This window comes from Trachinotus anak, unplaced genomic scaffold, assembly GCF_046630095.1.
Source record: "Trachinotus anak isolate AG129_WGS33_773 ecotype Australia unplaced genomic scaffold, CSIRO_AGI_Tana_v1 ptg000002l, whole genome shotgun sequence".
NCBI lineage: Eukaryota > Metazoa > Chordata > Actinopteri > Carangiformes > Carangidae > Trachinotus > Trachinotus anak.
This window is the reverse complement of record NW_027273853.1, coordinates 7,385,995-7,410,547: the sequence shown is the minus strand read 5'-3', so window position 1 is coordinate 7,410,547 and position 24,553 is coordinate 7,385,995. Positions and strand designations below refer to the sequence as shown.

The window sequence follows — 24,553 nt, the reverse complement described above, 5'->3', positions numbered from 1 at the left end:
GCTAATGCGCCGTGGGCAGGCGGGGGAGCGTTTTCCCGTGAGTGGGCAGTGGTGGTCTGTGTTTAAGCTGCCGTACTTGCAAACATTTGGTAAGATCAGAAAAACAAAAACGTCTGGGTGACTGCTACACGGATTCATTTTGGCCACAGAGTGGCAGAGATGTTCAAGACAATTGGATGCTGAGATTCTGTCTTTTTTCCCCCCGTGAGGAGAAGTGAACACAACGCGGGCGGTTAACCTGTCAGAGCAGCTGAGAGATGGGCTCTGTGTGTTGCCTCCTCTCCGGTCACTTCTCAGCATTTTCGATGTTATCGTCTGAAGCCACATCTTAAACACGTCTCCCTGCAACATGCGTGTGATTGACACCGTAATGCGCTGCGGCTATGAATTCAATGAGAATTGCTCTTGCAGGAGAAAACTGGCTTCCTTAAAGCTTTCAATGTAATCACTCACCCATGCTCCCTCGCTCCTTCCTTTGCTGCCCGGAGACCCCAAACCTGATGCTGAAATAGATGTGGTTTTTCTGGTTGTCAGTGAAAAGTGGGCTCCACTGCTAAGTACAGCGATGGCTTGCAGATTAAAGCTGCACACTGTTGTTTGTTTGGATTATTCATGTGTGTTTTTCTGTTGAGCGTTAGCCACAAAACTGAGGAGAACAATTAATATGTGATACAAAATAATGTATTGCCCCTTCCTCAAAACTGCACAGACAGCCTTTTGACGTGATAAGCTGTAAAATGTGTGGGTGGCAAGAGGATCCGTTCATGTGGAGCTTTTGGGCCACTGCTCACCTCACACACCAATATCAAGGAATTTCACGCCTAATGTTCCAGTGGCAATAATCTGAGCGCTTCCACTCTGTTTTGTTAACATCACTCCGGCCTCACCAGTGCGCAACTGCAGCTGCAGCAGTTAAAAACAGACGTAAACAGGATTTTGTTATGAATGAAACAGCTTCAGTACACTGCTCACCTTAAGAGCTTGTGTTTGTAAATTAGCAGCAAAAGGAAGAAAATCACGTCCAACAATAAAATAACAGTTAATTTCCTGCTCCTGAAAAAAAAAAAAAAAAAAAAAAAAAAAAAAAATAGAGCATTTGTTCCCTTGACTTGTGTTGAGTTGTGTCTCAGGCATTTTTGTGAGTGCATTCCTCGGTGGAAGATGCATGCCTGGGAGCTTAATAGTGTGTCAGTTAGGTTCAAAGTGTTCCATGTGATGGAGTAGGTGGCTGTGAGCACACTGTATGCCATGACATAGACTATAGTTTCTCTTAAAGCCGTGCTACCCTGCCATTTGAAAAAAAAAAATCTGTGAGCTCCTTCGCTGCTGACACTGGTTCAGATTGAAGTTTTTCCAAAGAAACAAACTTGTTGTCTGTTGTGCTCGTCTGAGATTTAATGCTGGAGGAGTTTTTCCTTTCTTTTTGCAATTAACATAAAACAGACAAAACCCATGTTCTGTCAAGAACAATCTCAAAAGTGCAGAGGTGAAGCTGTGCATGTTGATGCTCTTGTTTACTGATGATTGATCGACGTAAAAACATAGGAATTTTGAATGCAAAACCCAACACCCCTAAATCTGAGAGGACTACCTGCAGTTTTAGAAAAAAAATCAAAAAATCATGCCATCTGTGGCGTAGAAATTTCCCCCCAAAAAACTCAGCTCATCTCTCTTCAGAAATCAAACGCACACTCTGCAGCACACTCTGTATGATACAGCCAGTCAAACCCCGTGTGTTGCATAAGCTTGATGTTCATTAACTACTGCTGCAGCGTCAGTGCAGGCCGGTCCTGTGACATTAGTGTGTGCAGTGTGAGTTTCTGTTGTTGATGCTCTATCTGATGGGAGATCTGTGCGACCGTGGGCGAGCTGTCCCCAAGCCGCCGGCGAACACACAGAGTATACGCTAAGCAAACAGAATCGCATTTGTGCACTTTGATGATGCAGGGATTTAAAAGCTTAGCTCTGGAATTCCCTGTTTGGTGTTGTCTGATGGTTTGGGTTGCCCATGGTAGACTCTGTGAATTAGCAGGTGAATGACACGAGAAAGAGCCAAGAGTGTAGGCTACTACTGATGTGAAAATATCAATGTGCCGTTGTGTTAGATTTTAAGCAGGGGACTGAAATATCTGTGATGTAAATGAGTGGATTTATATAAACAGACCAGTTCTATTCGCCCTTTGACGCTCATTATGCAAGAAAGTGAATTTCTCCTGTTGTGCATTACTTGTCTTAATGAGCCTGACCTTTCGGCTTGTATGGACTGGATGTCATCGTTGCCATGAACAACCACATATACAGCAGAGGGTCACAGAGGGTCAGAGGAGTTCAGGCCTGTTTAACAGCAGAGAGAGCAGAGAGGGTCTGAGAGCAGCTGCAGGCTTGAGTACATTTCAGAAGTTACCAACAGTGTCAAGTGAATTTTGTCCCGTTAACATCTTACCTGTGGTTCTCTTTTTTCAAAAACAGAGGTAACTCTTGAAGCAGGGTTTGCAAAATCAACAGTGTAAACACAACAGCACCGTAGTACGCTGCCCCTGACTGCAGCGACAGGACCAGAGAGTTTGGTAACAGATATGCGCCTCGCTGCAGTTGAACTGATGTGTTTGAAATGGAGATTTCTGCTTTTCTGTCTGTGTGGCGAAGGGAAGGGAACGTGGTTGTCCAAGAAAGATTTCTAATCAGCGATCACGTCTTTGAATCCGCAGAGATCAGAGTCTGTGTTTCTCTTCCTCCCCCCAGTCTTCCTTTTCACCCCTCTTACGCCGCCATCACTTCTCGCTGACGCACAACTCGCCTGCGTTAGTTTGCCCCGTTTGCGGTGAAGCCTTTGGAGGCCGACGTCATACTTCAAAGCTGGCGTATGCCTCTGCGCTCATTTATGGCTCCCTGTCCCTGACATGTTTGAAAAGTATGTATCTACATGGTTTCAAGGGTTATAAACAGAGCTGTGGAGAAAGTCAGCGCTTTGTTTAGCTGTAATCTGTTTTGGCTTTCTCAGCGGTCACAAAACCATCTCTAACATGTGTTTTGATATTATCACATGGAGTGATCAGATGTGATGAAGTCTCCCTGAGGAGAGCTGAGAAGGAGCTGTGCCATTTACTATACAGCACATTAATACTCGACCAGTGTTGAAAACCTTACATATTTTCCATGCAAACCAGTCTTAGGATGTGGCTAAAGCAAAGGCGAGTCTCTCATGAAATTTATAGGCAGCACTTTACACCCCGAAAAGGTTTCAAACACATAATTACACAAATCATAAGGAATAATATTTTGTGTGACATTTGGTTAAAAAAATGAACCCTGCATCTGCATCACAAGACGCTGAGCAAGTGTACATACTGTATTTGCGTAAGAGTCAAGTCTGGCAACTCTTCATGCCACGATGTTACCTAACAATTAACCCGAAAACCCCAACTCATTACTCAAACTCCCACCATCCAAACCAATGTGGAATGGCATTGTCAGTAGTCAAATAAGCATCTTGTTTTCTCTCTCTCAGCTTTTTTAGCAAGTTTCCCGGTGTGTGTTTTTTGTGCTTTATGTTGGATTAAGTTTTCAGGTTTTTCATTCACCTCTAATCCATTAAAAAAGCCGTACTTTCATGCAGCACAGCTTTCACTTCAGTACGGAACGTGCATCAATCACTGGTTGAATTGAATCCTGTTCTGGAGAGTCTCACATAAGTGAGTCAGTCTGACCATCCTCCAGAAGTTCTAACTGAGTCTGTGTTTGTGTGTGCCTGTGTCTGCAACCATGCATGCATGTGTGTTCATACGTACGATACGTGTTTGTGTCCCTGTCGACGGTTGAGTACGAATGCTCACGTGCACGTGTGGCGGTGTGTTTCTCTTACTGTTTTGCAGGGCCCTGTCCTCGGTGGTGGCTCTGGGTGCCAACATCATCTGCAACAAGATTCCCGGGCTGGCACCTCGCCAGCGGGCCATCTGCCAGAGCCGCCCGGACGCCATCATTGTTGTGGGTGAAGGCGCCCAGATGGGCATCAATGAGTGTCAGTACCAGTTCCGATATGGACGCTGGAACTGTTCGGCGCTGGGAGAAAGGACAGTCTTCGGGCAGGAGCTGCGAGTAGGTCAGTCTGGGTTCTATCACAGAAGGGAAAAGTCACAGTGTGCGCTTGTGGGGGTATTTGTGTATGTGTGCTCCTGTATTGCTGCCCCTCGTGGGAACCTTTTTGAGGTTTAGCTGTTAAAAGTGAGGATGTTTTTTGCAAAGAGATGTAATTGCTTCCACTTCTCACTTCTTTAATGAGCAAGTTACAATCAGCGTCGAACCTTTTTTTAGTTAGCTTAGTTTAGTTGAATTTAGCTTCATGTACATTATCTACATTCTATGGTTAGTTTTGAGGTAATTCTTGGATTTAGGGTTAACTTCCACTCTGCTGGATAGATCATAATGAATGTATGTTACGTTGCAGAGCTTTGTGTAAACTCTTGGACTCAGCCAGTTTAACCTATTCCACTATTTCCATAAGCCAATTAGGTTGGTGGTAATGTAATTAAACACATCTTAGGGATATGCACCATGTGAGCAAAAAAAAAAAATCAACTGAAATAGTTAAATATTGTAGTTAAATCTGATCTTAAAAACAGACTTTGACACAACAGGGGTCCACAGAAATATGTAATAATATAGGCCTCAGCTTGATTGATATAATATTTTAGTGGTGCAAATTCTCTAACAAATTTGCAATCAATCAAAATACCAAATACCAATCAACATGCAGTGAACCCAGAGTTTTGGGCTCTCTGACTGCAGGGCTCCGGGCCACTCTCCCACTTTTCGCGGTTGATTTGCTCTTCAGATGTTATTTTATATGGAACTGAAAATCCCAAAGCTTCCCAAAATACCAAACATGTCACGCTGAACTAAAGGTACATGATGCGCAAGAAGCCTATAAAAATGGCATTTTAAGTTTGAATATGTCCTCAGTTAGAGCTATTTACAGCTGGAATAAACCAACACCAGAATATACAACACACTGTTGTTCAGTGTAGAATCAGGATTCTTTTAAAACTTTGAAGCTACTTGCGGGGTAATTCAAGGGCAATTTTGATGATTCATGAGGATAAGGGTAGGAATGCTGTGTAAGTGATATGGTCATTGCTTCGAAATAACTAATGTTATCAGTGATAGATCTACACAAGTTTCTGTTTGTGCACATTACAAAAAAGAGATTACAGCTTGGATTTTGTGTGTGTGTGTGTGTGTGTGTGTGTGTGTGCGGGATGCAAAGCTGCAGCCTGTGATCACTGACAGCGATTTGGTGATGATGATGAAGCTGACAGTGATAATCCCAGCGACTTTCCGATCAAAAAGGAAAAGCGAGTTACATAATGCGTCTTTTCGAGCCATCCCATTGTCTCCGTTTGCAGAAACAGTACAAGCAGAGTATCAAAAATGTGGTACCAGCCCCCGACCCTCTGAACCCCATGAAATATGGCTCTTCACAAGCCAAACCCAAACTGCACACATCACACAGTCAAAACTCAAACCAGCAACACACAGTCTCTTTGACTCTCCATTGTATAACCATTTGCGTTGGCATTGCTCAAGAGGACTTCATATACTGCTGATTCCAGAACCATCTTAGTTGTCCTCATTTCAATTGACAATGTTGTATTTCTCCAGCGCGCTCTGGTTTCTGTTGATGTAGGTTCTACATCAGCGAGCCTGTTGGTTAGCAGCATGCCGACCGTTGCTGGCTATGCCAGAGTTATGGAAAAGCTACCGAAAGGCACTGGAGCCCTGATGGGGAAAACGTATGGTTGAAAAATGATATCGCAAATGAGGAGACAACTAATGGTGTTATTGCAGAGAACGCTTGTCGAACTGAAATAGCTGGACACATCTGTTGTTAATCGGGCTAAATTGGTTGTGTCCTCGCCTGGCTGGTTCATGAGAGTGTGCACATACATGCAGAAAAAGACCTAAAGCAGACAAACATTTACATTTACGATGCTTTTGTTTGAGAAACTTGGCGTTCTGCAAAACCTCTCTTGCATCGCTTTTGTTTTACAGGGACTTTTATATATTTCCTTTCATTTAGAAGATACTTTGTTGCCATTACGTTGTGGTTGGGCTGTGCATTTAATCCAGTGGCTCTGTTAACAATCACTCCTCCTAAGGAGTAGCTGAATTAGCTCCAGCTCCCTCTCCAAAAGCATTTTTACTTTGTTGTGAATGTGGTGCTTTCTTTTTGTAATGGAGCTCATGTTGTTTTCCTCAACACTCAACATCTCCTCCTTTCTGGTCTGTTCTTTCATGCCCGTTTTAAAGGGCGTAGAGATTTAGGAATGATATTAAGCACTGGTTCATTGGAAGCATCTGTGTGTCTACTTTGCATTTTTTTCTTTTTAGGATTGATGTTTGTATTTTTATGTATTATACTGTTTACCTAAAGTACTCTGTAGTACAAAATTCAAAAATGTAGTCATTCTAATTCACAGGGTTCATGTTCTCTAGTGTGGCTTTGAAAGCATTGTCACTCATCTTTATGTATTTGATGTACATGCAAAGTCACATGTACTGTATGAGCTCAATCGGGTTGAAGCCATCCAACCCTACGTGGGGGGGGGGGGGGGCTTTCCACTTTTCGGTTCATGATGCAACATCTCCTCCCCATTCAGTAATGGCGTCATTTGAATGTCATGCTCGCCTTTTGCTCTTCTTGTTTGGTTTCCATAGTAGATCTGAGCAAATAATTGCTGCGTGTGCCCACGCTGAGCACATCACTGTTGGTGTCCAGTTCTGGTCAGAGAGCGATGACTACTGGGCCTGCCATGATTGTCCAATAATGATGGGACTTGGTGGCCTTCTCAATAAAATATCCAATGACGTCTTCTCTTAGACCAATGTGGAACTTGATTTCACTCAGGGTTCCCATGGCAGATTTAGAAAGACTTTTTTTTTTTTGTTTTCTTATTTTTGTTCTACATCATAATCACCACAGATCTCAGATTTCATGTTACACACACAGGTAATATACCGGAAAAGAAAGCTACACTGCACAGATTAAAGGGAAATGTTTTTAGGCTTACCGCAGAGCAAATCTGTCAGCACAAGTTAAAGTTGCTTCTCAGCTTTGGACTACAAGTTGTAACATTTTATGTGTGTCATTGTGGCCGTGTAATCTCCCTCTGCATTGTTGCTCTTTTCTCAGTAGCAAAAACGGTAAGAAATTGTGCCTCTTCTTGAATGAGCAAATTTCCTGCACCAAGCTTTGTGCCCTGTGACACTGATGCAGCTCCTTAAAGTGAATGGATTTATTCCTCCTCTCCACGGGGGCAGAAAGGAGATTAATGTTACATCGTTTGTGTGTCTTGACACTCTTGGCATATTTGGTGGAACCCATGGCTGCACCGAGGCGCACACAGCAGCTCTTTGTCCATGGGGTCGGTAAACTGTCCACACAGAGGCTTGTGCACTGGTTTTGTGTTCAGGATGTGTGTTCATGGTTTCAGAAGGCTACACAAGTCCTAAAGAGGTTCGTTTTGTAGCCACATGAAAAAAAAGACTTGGGGGCTAAAAGCACCAGTAACTATTAAAAAACAAAATGAGCTCAAGTCAATGACAGATTTAAACAAGAACACATCCATTCACACCATATATCATTGTGTAATAAATGTGTTATTGATAAATTGTGGTAACAATCAAGCCAAACATTCAGAGATGAACAATAACTTCATTTAGTGACTAAAACATCAGTTGCACAGAAAAATAATGTTGTATTGAATTGAACTGAACTGTGTCTTTCTGGACACATGAAACAGGACAAATCTCCTCTGAGCTTCCTCTTCAGCTTGCACAGGTCTGTCAGTGTGAGGCAGCTGCTGATATGTTGCTCGATAAAGTTGTGAAATTGGATTACCGATCTCATGATTACAGCTGCAGTATGTTTTGGGACTTGACAGAATCAGAAAGGAAAAAGTTATCACAGAGTTCTCGGTCCCTGGTGATAATGGGATCATTGTCGGGATGGCACAAAGGTCTCAGTGTTTGGATGCTTTGACCATTCTTCCTATAGATTATTATAATATTTGACTGATGTAGTCAGAACATGAAGGAGGATCAGCAGGTGACCAAACAAATCATGATTGTTGATTCATTTATTTGGAAAAGGAAAGGGTGAAATCTCCTGAACGGTTCATTATAATCATCTGCATTGCCAGCCTGAAAGTCTGCGCAACTATTGTAATGCAGAAGGATATTTACAGGAGACAGTGTGGTTAGTAATTTAAATACCCTGACCTCTCACTTTCAGAAAACTGGGTCTAGTGATACTGACTTGTCCAACATGTCTCAGCAGTTAGGTTCATTCGAAAAAAATATCATAACCAGTTATTTATTTATCAGTTATTGTTTAGCAGTGCTCATGGTGTCATGTCCAGATGTTGTCACTGCTGGTTGAAGTGTTCAGCGTTCCCTCCGGGGTTGTGCTCAGCACTGAAAAGAGACCTGAGGGTATGAGAGATATGTTGCCTTGGCTTGTGTCAGCTGTGCCACCCACCATAACCACCTTTGTTATCAGGACAACACTCAACAATGATCTACTGTCAATTAGGGTTGTGTCAAACCGCAAAGAGCACTGTCTGTAAGTAGTCTGGTTATCTGGGGAGTGGCAGTGCAGGTGTCCAGCTACTCATGCAGCATGCAACAGCATGTTTTCTGTTACTGTCATAGCAGGGTGTGTAGTGATTCAGTTTTGCCCCTTTGAGGGTGAATCCTGTGTGAACTAGAACAATGGTTACATATTGTAATCCTTGTTTCAATATCTCTCCTCATGCTTACACGCACACAGGAAACAGGTTAGGATCAGGATCACAGTCAACTGAACTGAACTGTTTGTGGATGAGTATTGCACCATCATCCTGCAACAACCTACACACTTTCTGACTGTATTTCTGACTCTGTGTATCTGTGTGTATCTGACTCCACTCATACACATTTCACAACTAACTTTAAGCCTTTTTCTCTCAACATATTCATAGCGATTTGTTTTGGTGGCATGGAGCTAAATAGCTACAAGCTGCTGGATACAGGTGTGTGATTGGCTATTGCATCTTGAGGCAGTGAGCTCAAGCGCTCCCCTCCTGTGGGTGGAAAGTGTATTAGATGAAATATGACAGGGCTCTTTCAGTTTATCAGTGTCCCATCCCATCATCGAGGGAGACGCCACAGCTACTGCAGCTCTCACCTGCAGGCTTCACACTGTGGAAAAGTGGGCAATTTTTTTTTTCTCCCACAACCTCAAGCTGCCATCAGCTTGTACGCGACGTCCTTGGTTGTGATAGTTTTCCAGTGTTTGTCTTTCATGATTGAAGATGTATCCATGTTTTTTGACCATGTCTTTATGTATTATGGAATTCTTTAGCATGGCATATGAAATCATGGAATACACCCCTTCAACAAAATGTTCCAATCCCTTCTCCGAATCTGCAGATTCCCACATCATCATAATCAAGTACAGGGGAAAAGCTATTCCCGCTCTGCTCCCATTTAAGTTTTTGATTCAAATCCCCCAAATTATGAACACTAAACCTTTCCCCCTGCTCTGTGATCCAGTCTTAGTTTTGTGCTGGAGGGAGGAGATGTCGGCGTTTTTTTTTTTTCAAGAGCTAAAGATCAGCCGACCGCAAGTCTAATGCATTCTCTCTGTGCTGCCTGCTCTTGGAGGCAGTCTTTCTGTTCTGGAGCTGCTCCATGGTATTACATTTGCTTTCCAAGAGAACACACATTAATAGTTGGGTTATTGAGCATTACAGAGCCCAAGATATCTTCATTCAGCAGAGGTGATTCAGTTTCAAAGGCAGGTCATTTGATATTTATTTCACTCTTCTACTGTAAACAGAAAAGTGTATTCACTTGAGGAGATAGCTGCTGCTGCTGCTGCTGCTGCTGGCACCTCCTCTGCTGCCTGACACTCTGCCGCACACAAGACTTGAGGTTAGATGGATTGATGGAAAAATGAAAGCATCCCTATTCTTGTTGCAGTTCTATCCCTCAACAGTTTTCTCAGTTTAGCAAAGAGCGTTGGCTTCGTCATCATGCTCCAACTGACAAATTGGAGAACAACACCATAAACTCGGGAGTGAGATTTGAAACTTGCAATTTAAGTGCATCTCTGTTTCCTCTGCAAAAGCAGATTTAGCAGCCTTCCCCAGTCTGCCCTGCTCTGGTGTTGGCATGAGTTGGTACCTTCAGTCTGTAAAAATGTGGAACGAATTATCCTGTGCTAACAGAAATGGGTGTTATTGAGTGGCTTGTTGCAGTCTATTAAGAAGTAATAATAAAATTAGAGACAGATCCATCAGTGAGTCAGGAGGGAAGGGGAGGGGGCGGGGGGGTGTTGGGGTTCAGGATGAGAATGGCAAACGTGGTCAATCCTCCAATCATAATCCCTGGCCTGGTTTCTGGATGAATCACTGTATTTTAAATATTCCTGTCAAGCCTGATCCCATGGCTGTAATTTGTTGATGCACTTTTTATTATGCATATTTGAGTGCGTTCACCCACGCGTGAAGTGCATTGAAAGCCCCATGTGGTTTCTGTTACACATCTCACATAATAAGTTGATGTGTTTTAGATCCAGCGAGTGATCTTTGCCCCATGGCTCAACTTTAACACACATATTATATGAACACTTATTTTCCTGTTGCCTTTATTCTACGTCTCAACTGTGGTAGATTCAGATTCACAATATATTTATACTTTTTTTTTCCTACTTTAATAACATATTTTGACTGACATGGCGTACCATCCGACCTTCCTCTGGCTAACCCCCTGTAACAGAGATGCCCTTCACTTAAAAGATCTGCTTATGAACACCTTACAGCTCTGTTCAAATTGCAGTGCACTTGATGTCTGCGATTAGACCTTGAAAATGGACACCTTTCAACGGCTACACTCAGCATCAAAGGCCAACACTGGCCCCCTTGTCATAAAAACTGCCTGCTCTGGTTACTCTGTTTGACTTTCCATTCAGTTTGTCACTGTCCTGATTCATGCTTCTCATCTGAAAGAGGCTTCTTGTTGTGCGGCAGTGAAATATTACAAAAGTTCAATCATGCTGCCTCTGGCTCATTGCACAAGAATAGATGCAGCACTTGAGCAGGTGAGCTGTTTGGTGAACAGGGGATACTGTTGTGTTTATTTCCCATAGCAGTGCCAATTTTTTATTAGAATTTATCTGCTGTTTAAGGAAGGTTTTAAAGAACTGCAGGCAAGACTTTATTTATTAATGTTGCTTTGAAACCAAAAGGGCTTTTAAGAAAAGATGCAAGGTCTGTTTTCCTCTGTGACCTACATCATACCCCTCTCCCTTTTGCTTTCTCTTCAGTGTCATCTCTTTGGCTGGCTCTCACTCTCATTTACCTCAGATCGGCACTGAGTTGTTGCCTGAAGCTGTGCTACATGACTAGAAACTCTTAGGATGAGAACAAGCAAACAGGATAAGAAATGTGGTAAAATGTGGAGACTTATGCTGAAAGGACGTTTGAGAATAGAGGGTGTTTTCATATCTGTATTTCCCCATCCTCCCAGCCAGTCCTTCCCTCGTCTCTCTTTCGCCCCTCTCCCCTCCCCTCTGTAGTGAAGGCAGTGGGCGATCCACCTGCCAGGACTGCGGGGCTGCAGGGGCCAAACCAGCGTCTAGTCAGATAAAGGATGTTTAAGTCAGCAGGTTCACTGAAAACCACTTGTGTGGAAAGAACTCCCGGACAGGCACATACTTGATCAGGGAGCTGGGGAAGCGGGACTCTGTCGAGCAGAGCTCCCTCTCAGAGGAGGGGAAAGGTCACTACAGGCATATAGAGTCAGACATAACTCAGTGCTGAGGTTGGGCTTTGTATTCCCAGGTTGAACAGTGGAGGAGGAAACGTAAGTGCAAAGAGGATGTGGTTGATAGAAGATTTTAGAGTTTGGCTCAGTGTTTTACATGCCCTACCCTTTTTTTTTTTTTTTTTTTTAATCTGAATTTATTAAAGATTGAAAGTTATGGAGTCTTTTTTTCTGTCAGTTTCAGCAAGGCAGAAGCAACAGTTGCGCTGAATTTTGGTTTTTCTGTCTTCACCATTTTGAAAAACAACGTATTCTTTCAGCACACAGGTTTAAATCAAACTTATGGCTTTGCATCTTATTTGAGTGGCAAATTCAAGTTTTCCTTAAACAATTGTTTGCCTTCTCTGCCAGGGGAGTTAGGTGCCATTCCAGAGAAGACAGTGGCGTTACAACATCACAGACTGCAGTAAATAAAAAAATATATTCCATACATAGAATCAGATGGAATTAAAAAATGACAACAGTAATAAATGTTCATTGTTGATTGCTTGAGGTAGCCATTAATTATATTTTCCCCACATCAAGCAGCTCTCCTCTTGCGCACTGGACTACAAGCTCCTAGTTTGAGGACAACTGAACACTTACAGATCATGAATGCACTGGCGGAGCTCCTTCCCCTTCTCGGAATCAGTTGATGGTCATTTGTGGTGAAATCATATCCCCGCAGAATGCAAGTACAACATCACAGTCCAACCTAAGACTAATAATAAACGGACAAGAAAATCTATTCAAATGACCATGTGGTTCCACTGCTGCTTTGTTTCTTCATTTTTGACAAAGTACGGGGAAATGCAAGCTGAAATATTAATTTCGAGCAGCTGAACATTTTCATCAAACCTCTTTTAAATCATGTAGAGATGCGGTCTTTAGAATAGACGCTCAAGTTAAATATCAGCTACAGGATAAACATTCTTTCCTTGAAAGCAAATAGGTCAGTCATGTAGTGTAGCAGTTGCCACCTACATTGTGAACCCGATTAATCAAAATTTAAAAAAAGAAATAGTGACAGATTTCTTTGCTTCCCGTATTTTAAACACTATCATCATTAGGGAGTGAAGCGTCACAGTTAAATTCTGCCTTGAAAAAACAATGTTACCCTGCTTGACATATGAGCTTAGTCAGTTGGCAACGGGTGTTATACCCGGGACTAGCTTAATAAAGACAGTGAAGAACTCATTCTTCAAAACTGGGGGTTTCTCAAAAGCACACAAGTGGATACTTTGACACTGGTGAACTCTCCTAAAATACCATCAATCATCTCACTGCCGCCTCGGTTTTTCCCTCCGTGGGATGTGTTTCTTGTTGTGCACACTGCAGGCAAGAGTTGTGGTTATCAACTCATTCACCCAATTCTGTTATCCAATATAGATTTAAAAAAAACGTAAATATTTGTCGTTATCACAAAAGGAGGCTAAATTGTGGCTGGTATCACAAGCAGATAAAATATCTCTGATGCATCGTAGTGCCAAACCGCCACCAGCGAAACTGCAGATTCATTCCCAGGCAGCCAAGTACTTGATACCATGCGGATAACAGTGTGGAAATGACGCGTGCATTGTGTTATGGTGGAACGGTGGTGGATAAAAGGCCTATTTTTCAGCCCATCATCATGTGGGTTGCCGTAATCCTCTCTGCCCTCCTCCATGAGAGTCCAGAGAAAACAGAGCAGTCGTATATCTGTGTGTGTGTGTGTGTGTGTGTGTCAGTGTGTCAGATCTTTCCCCTAACTTTATCAGATAGGGGAGTCTGATGCTTTGTTGTTCAATAGTGTGTGGGCTGTGGTCATCATGGCTCGGTAAAGGTCATCGCTTACTCTTCTTCTTCCAATATTTCGCCTCACATCCCCTGCCCACAGCATATGTATATATCTAGGGTGGGGCCTCTTCGTCCTACGCAACCAAACAGCGCTATCATCGCCAGGCCCCCTTTTCCTTGTTCATTCATCAGCTCTGTCTCTGTCTCAGACTGTGTGGGTGTGTCAGGAGCTGGGGTCCCTCTCCTTTCCCTCACCTCTCTCTCTCTCTCTCTCTCTCTCTCTCTCTCTCCTGCCCACCCACTGTCTGTCTGCTGACGTGGCCTGGGGTCATTCTGGGCCCTGACCCTTGGGCCCCTGTGTGTGTCTATGAGTGTGTGTGTATCATTCGCCCCTCCCCTCCCCGCAGTGATGTGTTATCGGTGGGATCTGCGTCTGTCTGTGTCTGCCAGTGCTGCTAGACGCAGGAGGAAACAGGATGCGAGAGGATCAACTGTAATCTCACAGTGCGCTTTGTTCCACACAATCCCAGGCCAATCACTGTATTCTCTACACGCAGGGCCGCCACTGGACATTTACATGTGCCAACAATCACACAGCTACTGGCCCACGTAGGTGAGAGCGCGGAGAGACGGAGAGTTAGTGGGTTTGAGTCAAAGAGACACTGGTAGGACGGAGAGGATGTTAAGAGACCTGGAGCTTCATTTGAGGGTTTGATGAGTATCAGTGAATATGGAAATATTGGGTCTGGAGGTTTCTTTTGTAATGAGAAAGGAAACATGTCATCAGCGGCATGTTTGACTGGCTGATTATAGTGATGATGATAATGATATCTTCGATGATATGATGTGGGATTGATATATATCTCAGTAAATATGTTTCCATTGAAGATGAAACAAAGTCAAATGGGATTGAAATTGAGGAAAATCCTCAACACTGTCCTCACATGAACTTGATGATTACCACGTACAGCACATACAGGCCTATGTTTCCAGATCTGAGCAGGTGAGGTCCTGATTTGGTCTCATTATTAGGATGAAAGGGTGGGAAGAAGGATTTGTGCTTGTTTTAGCAAGTCTCGGTATTCAGTCAAAAAGCTTTATCTCCACCTCGGGGAGATCAGGGAAGAAAAAGGATGCTTTTGAGATGTTTTCTGCCAGCCCAATTTTCTATGCCTGGGAGGCAGCTTACTTAGATTCTCAGCATTTAATACCGGCAACGTTAAATACCCTCATAATTGTTTTAGCTTTACTGCTCAAAGCCCTCCTTATTATATGAATCAAACTGGAGACCCTACAGTGAGCGGCTATGCCAAAGCGTGTCACTTCCCCAGCTCCATGATGTGAGTACACTGAGAATGTGGAGCCTAGTTCTGGTAAAACAATATTATTTTATTGTACAGGAACACGGCTGTGCTAATTCCTCGAGCTGCAAACCTCACGGACCACAACTTTGTCTATAATTTGCTGGGAGCATATGTTCATAGCAACGGTACATAAAGCGGAACGGAAAACAGTAGTAGAGAGCACATTAGTCAGTTCAGTGATTGGTATACAAAGCTAGGGATTTTCCTCCAGCTTTCTTCCCCTTCCATGGGGCCCTGGAGACACAGTTTCAGCGCCGAGTCGGCTTTGGTTAGAGCTTGTTTTCAGTATCTTTGGTGTCATAATTTTATTGTATATGCACAGTGTGGAAAAATATCTCTTTTAATGGAATAAACATAGAGTTACCCTTATGATCAGTGCTGAAAACCTATACTGGATTTCTATTCGATTCACTGCTTTGCAGAGGTTTTTGCTGGTATGTTTTGGTCATATTTTGAATTTATCTTACTGTATAGAGTTTTGTTTTTCTTTTTTTCTAATGAAAAGTGGGGACTTGTGTGTTTTCATTTTATTCAGATGGTGGAAGTGCAGCAAAGCAGAAAGAACAGGAGGACGGAAGAAAAACTTCCAAAACTTTAAACAGCGATAACTACTCTGGGTATCTCCCATTTCATTTAAAAATATAGTTATCTGGTACTTGAGTCAAAGTGGCAAGTGAGTTTTGGGGGGAGTGGCAGTGGTCATGTCCTCTGGATGAAAAAAATCTTTCTTGCCCAGTTCATAAACACACATCAACACAAGTGCAAAGACTCCTGGCCACCAGCAGGTGACACTTTTCCCTTTGTTCACTGTGGTACCATTTGTCCGTGACAGGACGTCCTTGTGCTTAATGGATACGAAGCTCTAAAACTCCAGTGTATCGTTGTGTTGTTGAAATGTAATTTCTTATGCAATCCAATCCTCCTGTGTCCCTGGGATGTGAGTGCATGTCCGGGATGAGGGGGCCTTTAAAAAGCTTTCCCCTTCACTGCTCCACCAACAGGCTTGGCTTGTGTGGAGAGGCCATTCAGCTGCACTGCTGGGCTCTGCCGGTCTGTGTGTGTTTGTGTGCATGTGTGAGTCTGTGTGTGTGTGTTCCTGTTGCTTGGCAAGACCCCGACCAGTATTCCAGCCTGAACTACTTCTCTCCGGCCCTTTTCATGCGCTGAATGGCTTCTCCTACCCTCTTACTCTATCCAGTCCTCCTCACCTTTGCAGTAATGAAGTTGTATCTGTGCTGCAGCGCTCTGTGTCTGCATGCTTCACTGCAGACCTTCCTATGTGCTTGTGCAACCTCAGTTGTCAGAATCAAAATCAAGTTTTGTGGCCAAGTATGCTGACATTAACACGAAATTTGACTGGTTGTCAGTAGCTTTCTTTGTGCCAAAAACTAAACATTAACACATAGCTAACAACAAGTGAGGCAAAAGATATAATTAAATAGGTCGTTGTCCCTTTGGTGTCTCATAATTAAATACACACACTACGAAACTGACCTTGAGTTGATTTTTAGACAGCCGCCTCCATGGCCAGTCTCTTGTCCAAGTCTCTTCAGTATATCTTTTCCCTTTCCTCCCTTGTCAGCAGTAAAGTCTAACCATTGGCTTGTGAGTGGTGAAGAAAAGAAGGCCTGGTTGAGGTCAGCGGTAGTGTTACTACATCAGCTAGCTTATACCGTACCAGCTTGGCCTGTGTAGTGTCGTCAGTTGTAAATCTCCTGCGCTGTGTCATGTGAAATTTGTCTAGCGGTGTGCCTTTCTCCGGCTCTAAACACAGATTGCCGCTTTAGCGGCAAGCCACTACATCCAGAGACTTCTTTTTGTGTCCCAGCTTTGGCAGATGGTCAGAAGACACGACGGGCATCGCAGCAGGGGCAAGTGTCCAAAGTGGTGTGGTCAGCTAATGTGAAGGCCAAAGCGTACTGAGTCAGTAGTCTTCACTACATCTCCGGTTTTAGTCCCTGATGCAGAGATGTAACAGGATGTTTTGTGCTTGTTTATGAACTCCTGTACCTGTTCAGAGCGAAGCAAGGCTGATCCTCTTCTTCCCTGCTTTCTTGGATAGTGTAGCAGACACTTGCCACTAAACTCCATTAGACATCTGGTTTAATATTCCCTCATTCTTCTCTCCTGGATGTTTCCAAGTTCATTGAGGTTTTTCTGGTCACTCCAATTTTCCACTGGCAGCTTGCGAGGCTATCCCAGGGTGGTTCCTCCTGGAGGGCTGTCAGGACTCTGGGGCCAGCTTCTTCAGGGCTTTCTGCTGCTGTTAAGGGTGCTTTTTCTCCTCCACATTTCATCGACCACACGTCTGTTCAGCAAAGCAGGGCCTTCCTTTCCCGAGGGCACAGGAGCACAGTCATTGTGCACACACAGGATCCACAAGACAACAGCATTGTTGTTGAAATAGGGAGTTTCCTAGTTGTGGTTATTTGTTTTGTTCAGTGCACGATCAAAACCTTTGGCTCTTTGATTTCTGTAGCTTTCTGTTAAAATCTAACCTTAACATATGTTTTACTATGGTTCATTACATTTATTTGGAGTGAATAACTTTTTATTTTTTATGTTTGTGATTTAAGAATCATCAGAAATAATATAATATAATTTGGACTGAATGCTCCAAATGGATATTTATGCCCAGTGTACAATATATTTTAAGCGCTAAAAATCTGATTTCCGATGTCTTCTTGGTTCATTGCACAAAGTAAAAAGAGGGTCTTGATCACCACAGTTCCATGGCTTGTGTAATTGGCTTTCATTATGGCCAGGCTGAGCCTTGGCAGTGCCAGACCCACCAGGGGGTGACATCCAGTACAAGCTCCATCATCATCATTTTCCCCATGAGCAGCACAACTCAATGGGCCCAGAAATGGGCCTGCATCTATGGCTCAGGGAACCACCCTTTCTCTGGAAACTGCCTTTATCCTGTTTTAAACATTACAGTGACGCTCTGTGTCTCGATGTGCAAATGTGTTTTTACCAGTGTATGTGTGTGAGGGTGGAGGGTAGTGTGTGAGTGTGTTGTGTATTTTTATTATGTGGCCGGTGACTGAGTATTTGCGTGCATGTGTTATGCGTATGAATGCACATATGTTACAGCTGTGCGTCTCTGTTTGTGCATGTGTGTGAGGTGGGGGCAGCAGAGTGTTACCACAAGCTGGCGGGGCACAGCTCTGCTGCTAAACCAGAGAAGCAAGTGGTTGTGAGTCAGTCCCCACCGGGCAAACCTGTGGCCGTGGTATTAGCTGTGCAGCACCAGTGCCAGGATAGGAAATTAACAGTGGCTTTGGGTGAAAACGTCTTTGAGAGTTCAGAAAATGCTTCTGAGACTAGAATAAGAGGTGCAAAAGTCCCTCTGAAGTAAGAAGAGGAAATGAAATGGAAAACAGCTGCAAATGACTCCATATAAACAGTATATTTAGAAGCACTTAATGCAAATAACTTCTTCTAGCCTGAAAAAAAAGCTCAGTGAAATTAGTACACATATACACCCCAATAGATAAGTACATTTTACTATTGTGCTTTTTGCAAAGCAGTCATGGCTAGGCTAGGCTAAGCTCCAGCTAACACTAGCAGCCTTGGCTCTAGCTGACTGCACAGTCTGCTTCTGTGAAATAAGGTAAAAATAAGCAAAGATTTTGGACCTAGTAACTTTCTAAATGGTTTAGAGTTTATTTGGTCAGGCAAAACGACAGAGGACATACTGTAGTTTCTTCTCTCAAATCTGAGGCATTTTTTGTGTCATGTTTCCATATAATTTCCACTTTATTGTTGTACTTTGCCGGTGCAGATGTAAACGCCTCATCCTCGTTTGGTCATTTCAGGATATTATTTCTGTTTATGGTGGATATGACCGTGGGTATGGCTGCAATATCTGACAGTGTATTTATTGTAGGTACTGAATGTTTACATGATATGACATTTACTGATTTCACCAGATTCAAATCTGTTGTAGCTCCCTTTGCACTCAGAAGGTTTTATATATTTGTTTAAACTCTACTCCTATGAAAACATATTGTAAATCTGTCACATCTGACATGTTTGAGCATGTTGCAGGCAAAATGCATGAGTAACTCGTTCATATTCACCAGAGCTCACTGAAAGTAATTATTGTTATTACTATACTTAAATCAGCCTGATGAATCTCTAACCACAGATGATTTGAAATATCTTTTGCTCTTCACACCCAATTCTGCTGCAATGAGCAGTGATGTTTGTTGCCAAACTGATCTGACAAGCTTTGTAGCTACTGAAGACACAATATATCAGCAACATGCTTCTGGTTCTCTGAAGTGCAGAATAAGTTTACCTAGAGAGATTCCAATAATTGCAACCGAGTACATTACACAACATACATCAAAAGACTTTGGAAACATTCCTCTCCAAATGCTAAAAAGGCCCCCTGAAACACTCTGCGGTTAGCCTTGTTTCTGCTGCTCGGCCCCTTCCAGATTACTGCCAGTTGAAGGGAGACTGGGGTTGTAATAACCCACAGTCTGTTTTAGACCAGGAGAAGCCTTTTAAGCTGGTTCCCTCCGTGGCCATTAAGAGAGGAGTGGAGGACTCTGAGATATTGAGCATGAGAAGGGAATGGCATGGCATTGTTATTGTCATCAACCTTTTGGCTAAATGTGTGCTATGGTCCTTTTCATCTTGAATCCATCACTGATATTCCACTGAAAGAAAATTAAACAACAACAATTAGGGAGGATAAATGTCAAACAGTTTCCAGTCTTTAGTGAGAGGGTTTGCAGCTTTTCCCCATTTTAAATTACTGCAAATTCAATGTGCGAATACGTTTGAACAGTATCTGAAGGCATCACATTGGGCTCTGGGAAATTTTTACTATTTTATGAATTAAACCAGTTAATGTGATCATCATACTATATAACCATTAGCTGCAGTGTAAAGTTGTTTCCACAAGACCTAATAATTCAAACTTTCTTTATTTAACACAGTAGTAAGTGTAATATTGTTGTTGCTGTCGTGAAAGCTTGTCTGCTTTTTCAGGACCCTGAAACTGTTATTTTTGCTTGATGCTTTTTGCATTTTATCCAGTGACAGAAGCCCAAGTAATACAAACACTTTCTCTACTCAGAAATAATGCAGTCCTTCAATCTGAGGGGTCACATGGTCAAATGTAAGGACAGAAATAACAGGAATCGAATTTACAACATTTTCACACAGAAGTACCCAAGGTGTAACAGATGATACACCACAGGTAGAATATCTCCTGTTTAGGTGTAGCTGCTGATCTTATCCTGTGCAGTCGTAGTCCCGTCTGGCTCCGGCTGCCGTCTTGTCAGTGCATAGTGTGTAGTGAGGCAGTGAGACCTGCAGACCCCAGCTGTTTGCAGTGTGGGCAGCAGTACAAGGTGCTTCTGTAGAGGAATTCAGCACTTTGGACAGCACCTAGACCAGCTCTCCCCACACTGGAATTCCAACACTGCACTCTCACAGACTGGGCCCAAGGACTTTGCGGTCGGAAATGTGACCACATTTCCACCAAGGTGCAGGAGAGGAGCTGCTTAGGAGACGGAAGGAAAAATTTGGTAGCTTATCAAGACGACGGAGCGGCCTTTGAATTTCTGTGCTGTTCATCAAGATCACATTCTCTGCTGTGGTTAGATGATATAACTTGAATATTAAGGTTTAAGGTTCACAAAATCAAAGTAGGGTAGATAACAACATATTTACATTGGTCTTAATGTCTTGTGCCAGGTGCTAAACATTTGTTTGACGTCAAACTGAATGCTGGGTTTTGTATTTTGTTGTTTTGTTGTGTAATGCTTTATCAGTTACATACAAGTGTACAATATGGGCACGTAGTATCTCAGTTTTCCTGAAAAAGATCTCTTTTCCCTCTTGCAGGCAGTCGGGAAGCAGCGTTCACCTACGCCATCACAGCGGCAGGGGTGGCTCACGCTATCACGGCAGCATGCAGCCAGGGCAACCTGAGCCAGTGCGGCTGTGACCGGGAGAAGCAGGGGTATTACAATCAAGAGGAAGGCTGGAAGTGGGGGGGCTGTTCGGCTGACATCAAGTACGGCATTGAGTTCTCCCGCCGCTTCGTGGATGCCCGCGAGATTAAAAAGACCCCACGCCGCCTGATGAACTTGCATAACAATGAGGCAGGGAGAAAGGTAAAGAGGTTTTTTTTTTTAATGGAATCTCAGATGCTTTGCAACAAGTATTTTCCCAGAGGTGATCCAGAGAGGGCAACAGCAAAGCAGTCTTTTTGATTAAACAGACAATATTATAAACTTAAACAACTTATTCCAGTTTAGGAAATAATTACCTGGTTGAAAGGATAATTCTGATGTATTAAAACTCAAGTTTTGAGCATATTCTTTCTGTAAATCTTGTTTGGAAAACCAAACTGTTTTGGTTGTGCTTGCTTTTGTTTTCATCTCCAAATATATTGGTTTAGATAATCTGGCTGAGCTGTTTAACTTTGTTTACAACTTGGCAGATTGTTTTACCACACATGCTTCTTGCCCCCACTTTGCTGTAGCAATGTTCCTGTTCTCCCAGATCTTAGCAATTGCATTATTATTATTACTGTGTTATCATAAGTGATAAAAGCAATAGCCAAAATGAGAAAACACAGACCCAATTGGTAATAAAATGGAATTATCCTTTCAGAGAGTTGAAAATAGATGACATCAAATAATCTTCCTCTAAAGACACATAACATTTTATGACTAAGTACTAAACAAACTTTGTGTGTGTGTGTGTGTGTCTGTGCATACATGAATGCACAGATGTGTGTGTTAATGTATTCTAATGCAGAACGGCAAACAGTCCCAGTCACGTGACAGAAAAATGTGATTGATCAAGTTGATTGATTCATTGCCCAGTTAACTTTTCGGCAGTGTGTTTATCTTCAGCCAATTACTAAGAGGGAGGCTTTTATTTCTGAGAGATTATGTTGGCAATGTTGAGTATGGACATGTTTGTTTGCTATTAGTCTTCCCAGAACAGTCTTGCAGGAAAGAAAAAGAGAGTCAAAGGGTGTGAGAGGTAAATAAAAGAGAAGAGATGATGTTATGTTGACAAATGGATCTAATTAATAACTTGGGCTTTATCATGTCTACTGGGAAAATAGAGCCTGGCCTATGGTTACCATATGTACTACCACCCCTGCTTTCCAGCTCCTTTCATGAAATGTAAAGGACTGGGTATTATTGCAGTTCTCTGAAAGCAGAAAGTGTGAAAGCAGGCCGACACTGCCAGTGCTAGCACAGTGGACTGACAGGGTCTGCACAGTGCTGAGACAGAGGGAAAGTGGAAGTCTTTCTTAGACTAAAAGAGATTTTTAAGATACAAAGGTCTGAGCCTTCTCTGGGTTTACACATAGTTTGTTTGGCCGTGTTAGCACTTAGTCACTTGGGCGGATTGGATAGCTATCAGATATCAAAAGAGCTAAGTGTAAATGCATCCAAGAAGCATTCAAGATGGATTGAAATATGATTGTTCAAACCATCTCGGGCGTTGGTCATAGTCTTGCATAAGTTTACAGACAGCTGCGGCTCGCCGATACTGCTGACTGCGACGCGTTGTAGCTAAATTGCTAAAGGTGTATTACAACCACTGCAGAGCCTGATTTGCATGTAGTGCAGGAAAACCAAGATGGATTCCCATCAGATTTGTGACCTGGCTAATGGAGGCACATATATGTGGCAATTTCTAAATCAAAGTGTATTAAGCTGGATGTGAATTTTATCTGGATAGAAACACTTAAAGCGACAAGTGTAAATGGGGCCTTTGTTGGTCATTTAATCAGAATATGCAGCTGTTTTTATTTGAAAAAAAGATCATCTTCCCCTTTCTGACAGGCTTTCTTGATTGTGAAAAATAGTTTATGTGCAAGTTGGTGAGATGCTTTCATTTCTCTAGTGGCACGTGCCATAAAAATCTGTACTAGAAAGTCTTTGCACCAATAACTTAAAGAGAAATGAGCTGATGAAAATGATCCTGATACTGATGAGGGAGGAGATAGTGCCTCCAATGGAATCCAGCTGAGATTTTGTTTTCTAATCACTGATAAGAAGCATCATTGAAACTCTTTTATCTTGCATTGTGTGTGTGTGTGTGTGTGTGTGTGTGTGTGTGTGTTTGACAAGTGATCTGTAGATGGGAGTCTGGCCATATTGGACTAATTAGAAACAGATCAGGGGCTTTGATGGACACAGTTTAAGTAAATGTTTCCATGCATCTGTCAGGCTCCTTATGCCAGGCATTCCTTGTGGGTTTTTTTTTTTGCCCTATACATTTTTGGAAATCCTCATTCTGAATCAACATCCGAAGCGAGATTGACAGGTGACCCCGGCTTTCATGGAGTCAGGGCAGTTCATGTTTTTTCAATCAAATGTCCTCACATTGGGAAACTGTGATCACATGACAGAGATACTGAACAAGTCTTGTGTACGTTTCGTAAGTGTCTGATAAATGATGACTTGTGCCGCTGGCGAAGCAAGGTGCCAGGAAAAAGCTGCACTGGAAAAATGCCCTGCCAACAAAACTTAGATCTTATACAACAAAGACACATCACATCGTTCGAGCAAGTCGGGGGTTCCTAATTGGGTTAAAGGAGTCATGTCAGGACTATTACAAACGTGTTAATATGACCCATTCGAACTCTACCTCCTCTTTCCTCTGTTCCTTCGTCTTTGTTCAGCAGAAAGTGAACAGGACACACTTTTTTTATTTCGAGGCTTTTTTTTTTTGTTTGTTTGTTTCTTAGACCCACAGGGCAAATATTGACACTTGAATAATGATGACAGTGCACAACATTTCCCAAGTGCCCCAGGATCAGGCAGCAAACAGAAAACATTATGCTCTGTATGCCATAAGTCAGAGAAATTAAAACCAAGTCTGAGCAAGGCAATAACTTAAAAACATAAATTATTGCATTTAAGGTGACTACAAGCATCTGCATGTATAGCAGTGATATTTAAATGATATTCAAATCCACTTTCATGCATGTGGCAACATTGTTTCCTTCTGTTTATCACAATGTTGTTCGAGCACTCAAATAAACCTCGAGTCTCTTGTCCAGCTGTAAACAATTAATTGAGTTTGTCTTTGTTTGGTACTGCATGTGCAACACATTTAATGACACAATAATCTGGCTTCAAATTATCCAAGATGATTGATAGCCATATGAGATCCATGTTTGTTTTCCTCTCTCATTGATGTGGTTTAGGGAAGGTAGACTAAATTACAGGATGGGATATTACCAGTAAGTACAATTTTCCCTCCTTCGGGACATGAAACAGCACGTCAACCATGACTCAAATTTTCAGATACGCTTGGATTTCTCACAAAGGTCTGTTATCCTACACTCAGAGTCAGATTGGCATTGCCTGACTGTCGGACTTAAGTGTCCGTGGCATAAATGCACAGGATTTACTAGCTGAAATGCCTTATTGCCATCGCAGTTTTTACACAAAAATTCAAATAAATATCTTGATGTTGAGTTGATCTGACATATTTCACATTTGTTTCCACTTACAAAACAACACAACACAACACAAAGGCAGCATTCAGCCAGCATCTGGGTGAAACAT

At 42.6% G+C, this 24,553-nt stretch overlaps 1 protein-coding gene across 2 annotated transcripts in view; it reads left to right on the top strand.

The window, feature by feature from the left end:
- The window catches only part of wnt7bb (wingless-type MMTV integration site family, member 7Bb), a 31,712-nt gene that overhangs the window by 4,533 nt on the left and 2,626 nt on the right, over positions 1–24,553 (top strand). For both annotated transcript variants that reach the window (XM_071493231.1, XM_071493223.1), the window contains exons 2-3: positions 3,873–4,099; positions 20,853–21,124. In XM_071493231.1, the coding sequence (XP_071349332.1) occupies positions 3,873–4,099; positions 20,853–21,124 (499 nt within the window). The remainder of the gene's footprint in view (positions 1–3,872; positions 4,100–20,852; positions 21,125–24,553) is intronic.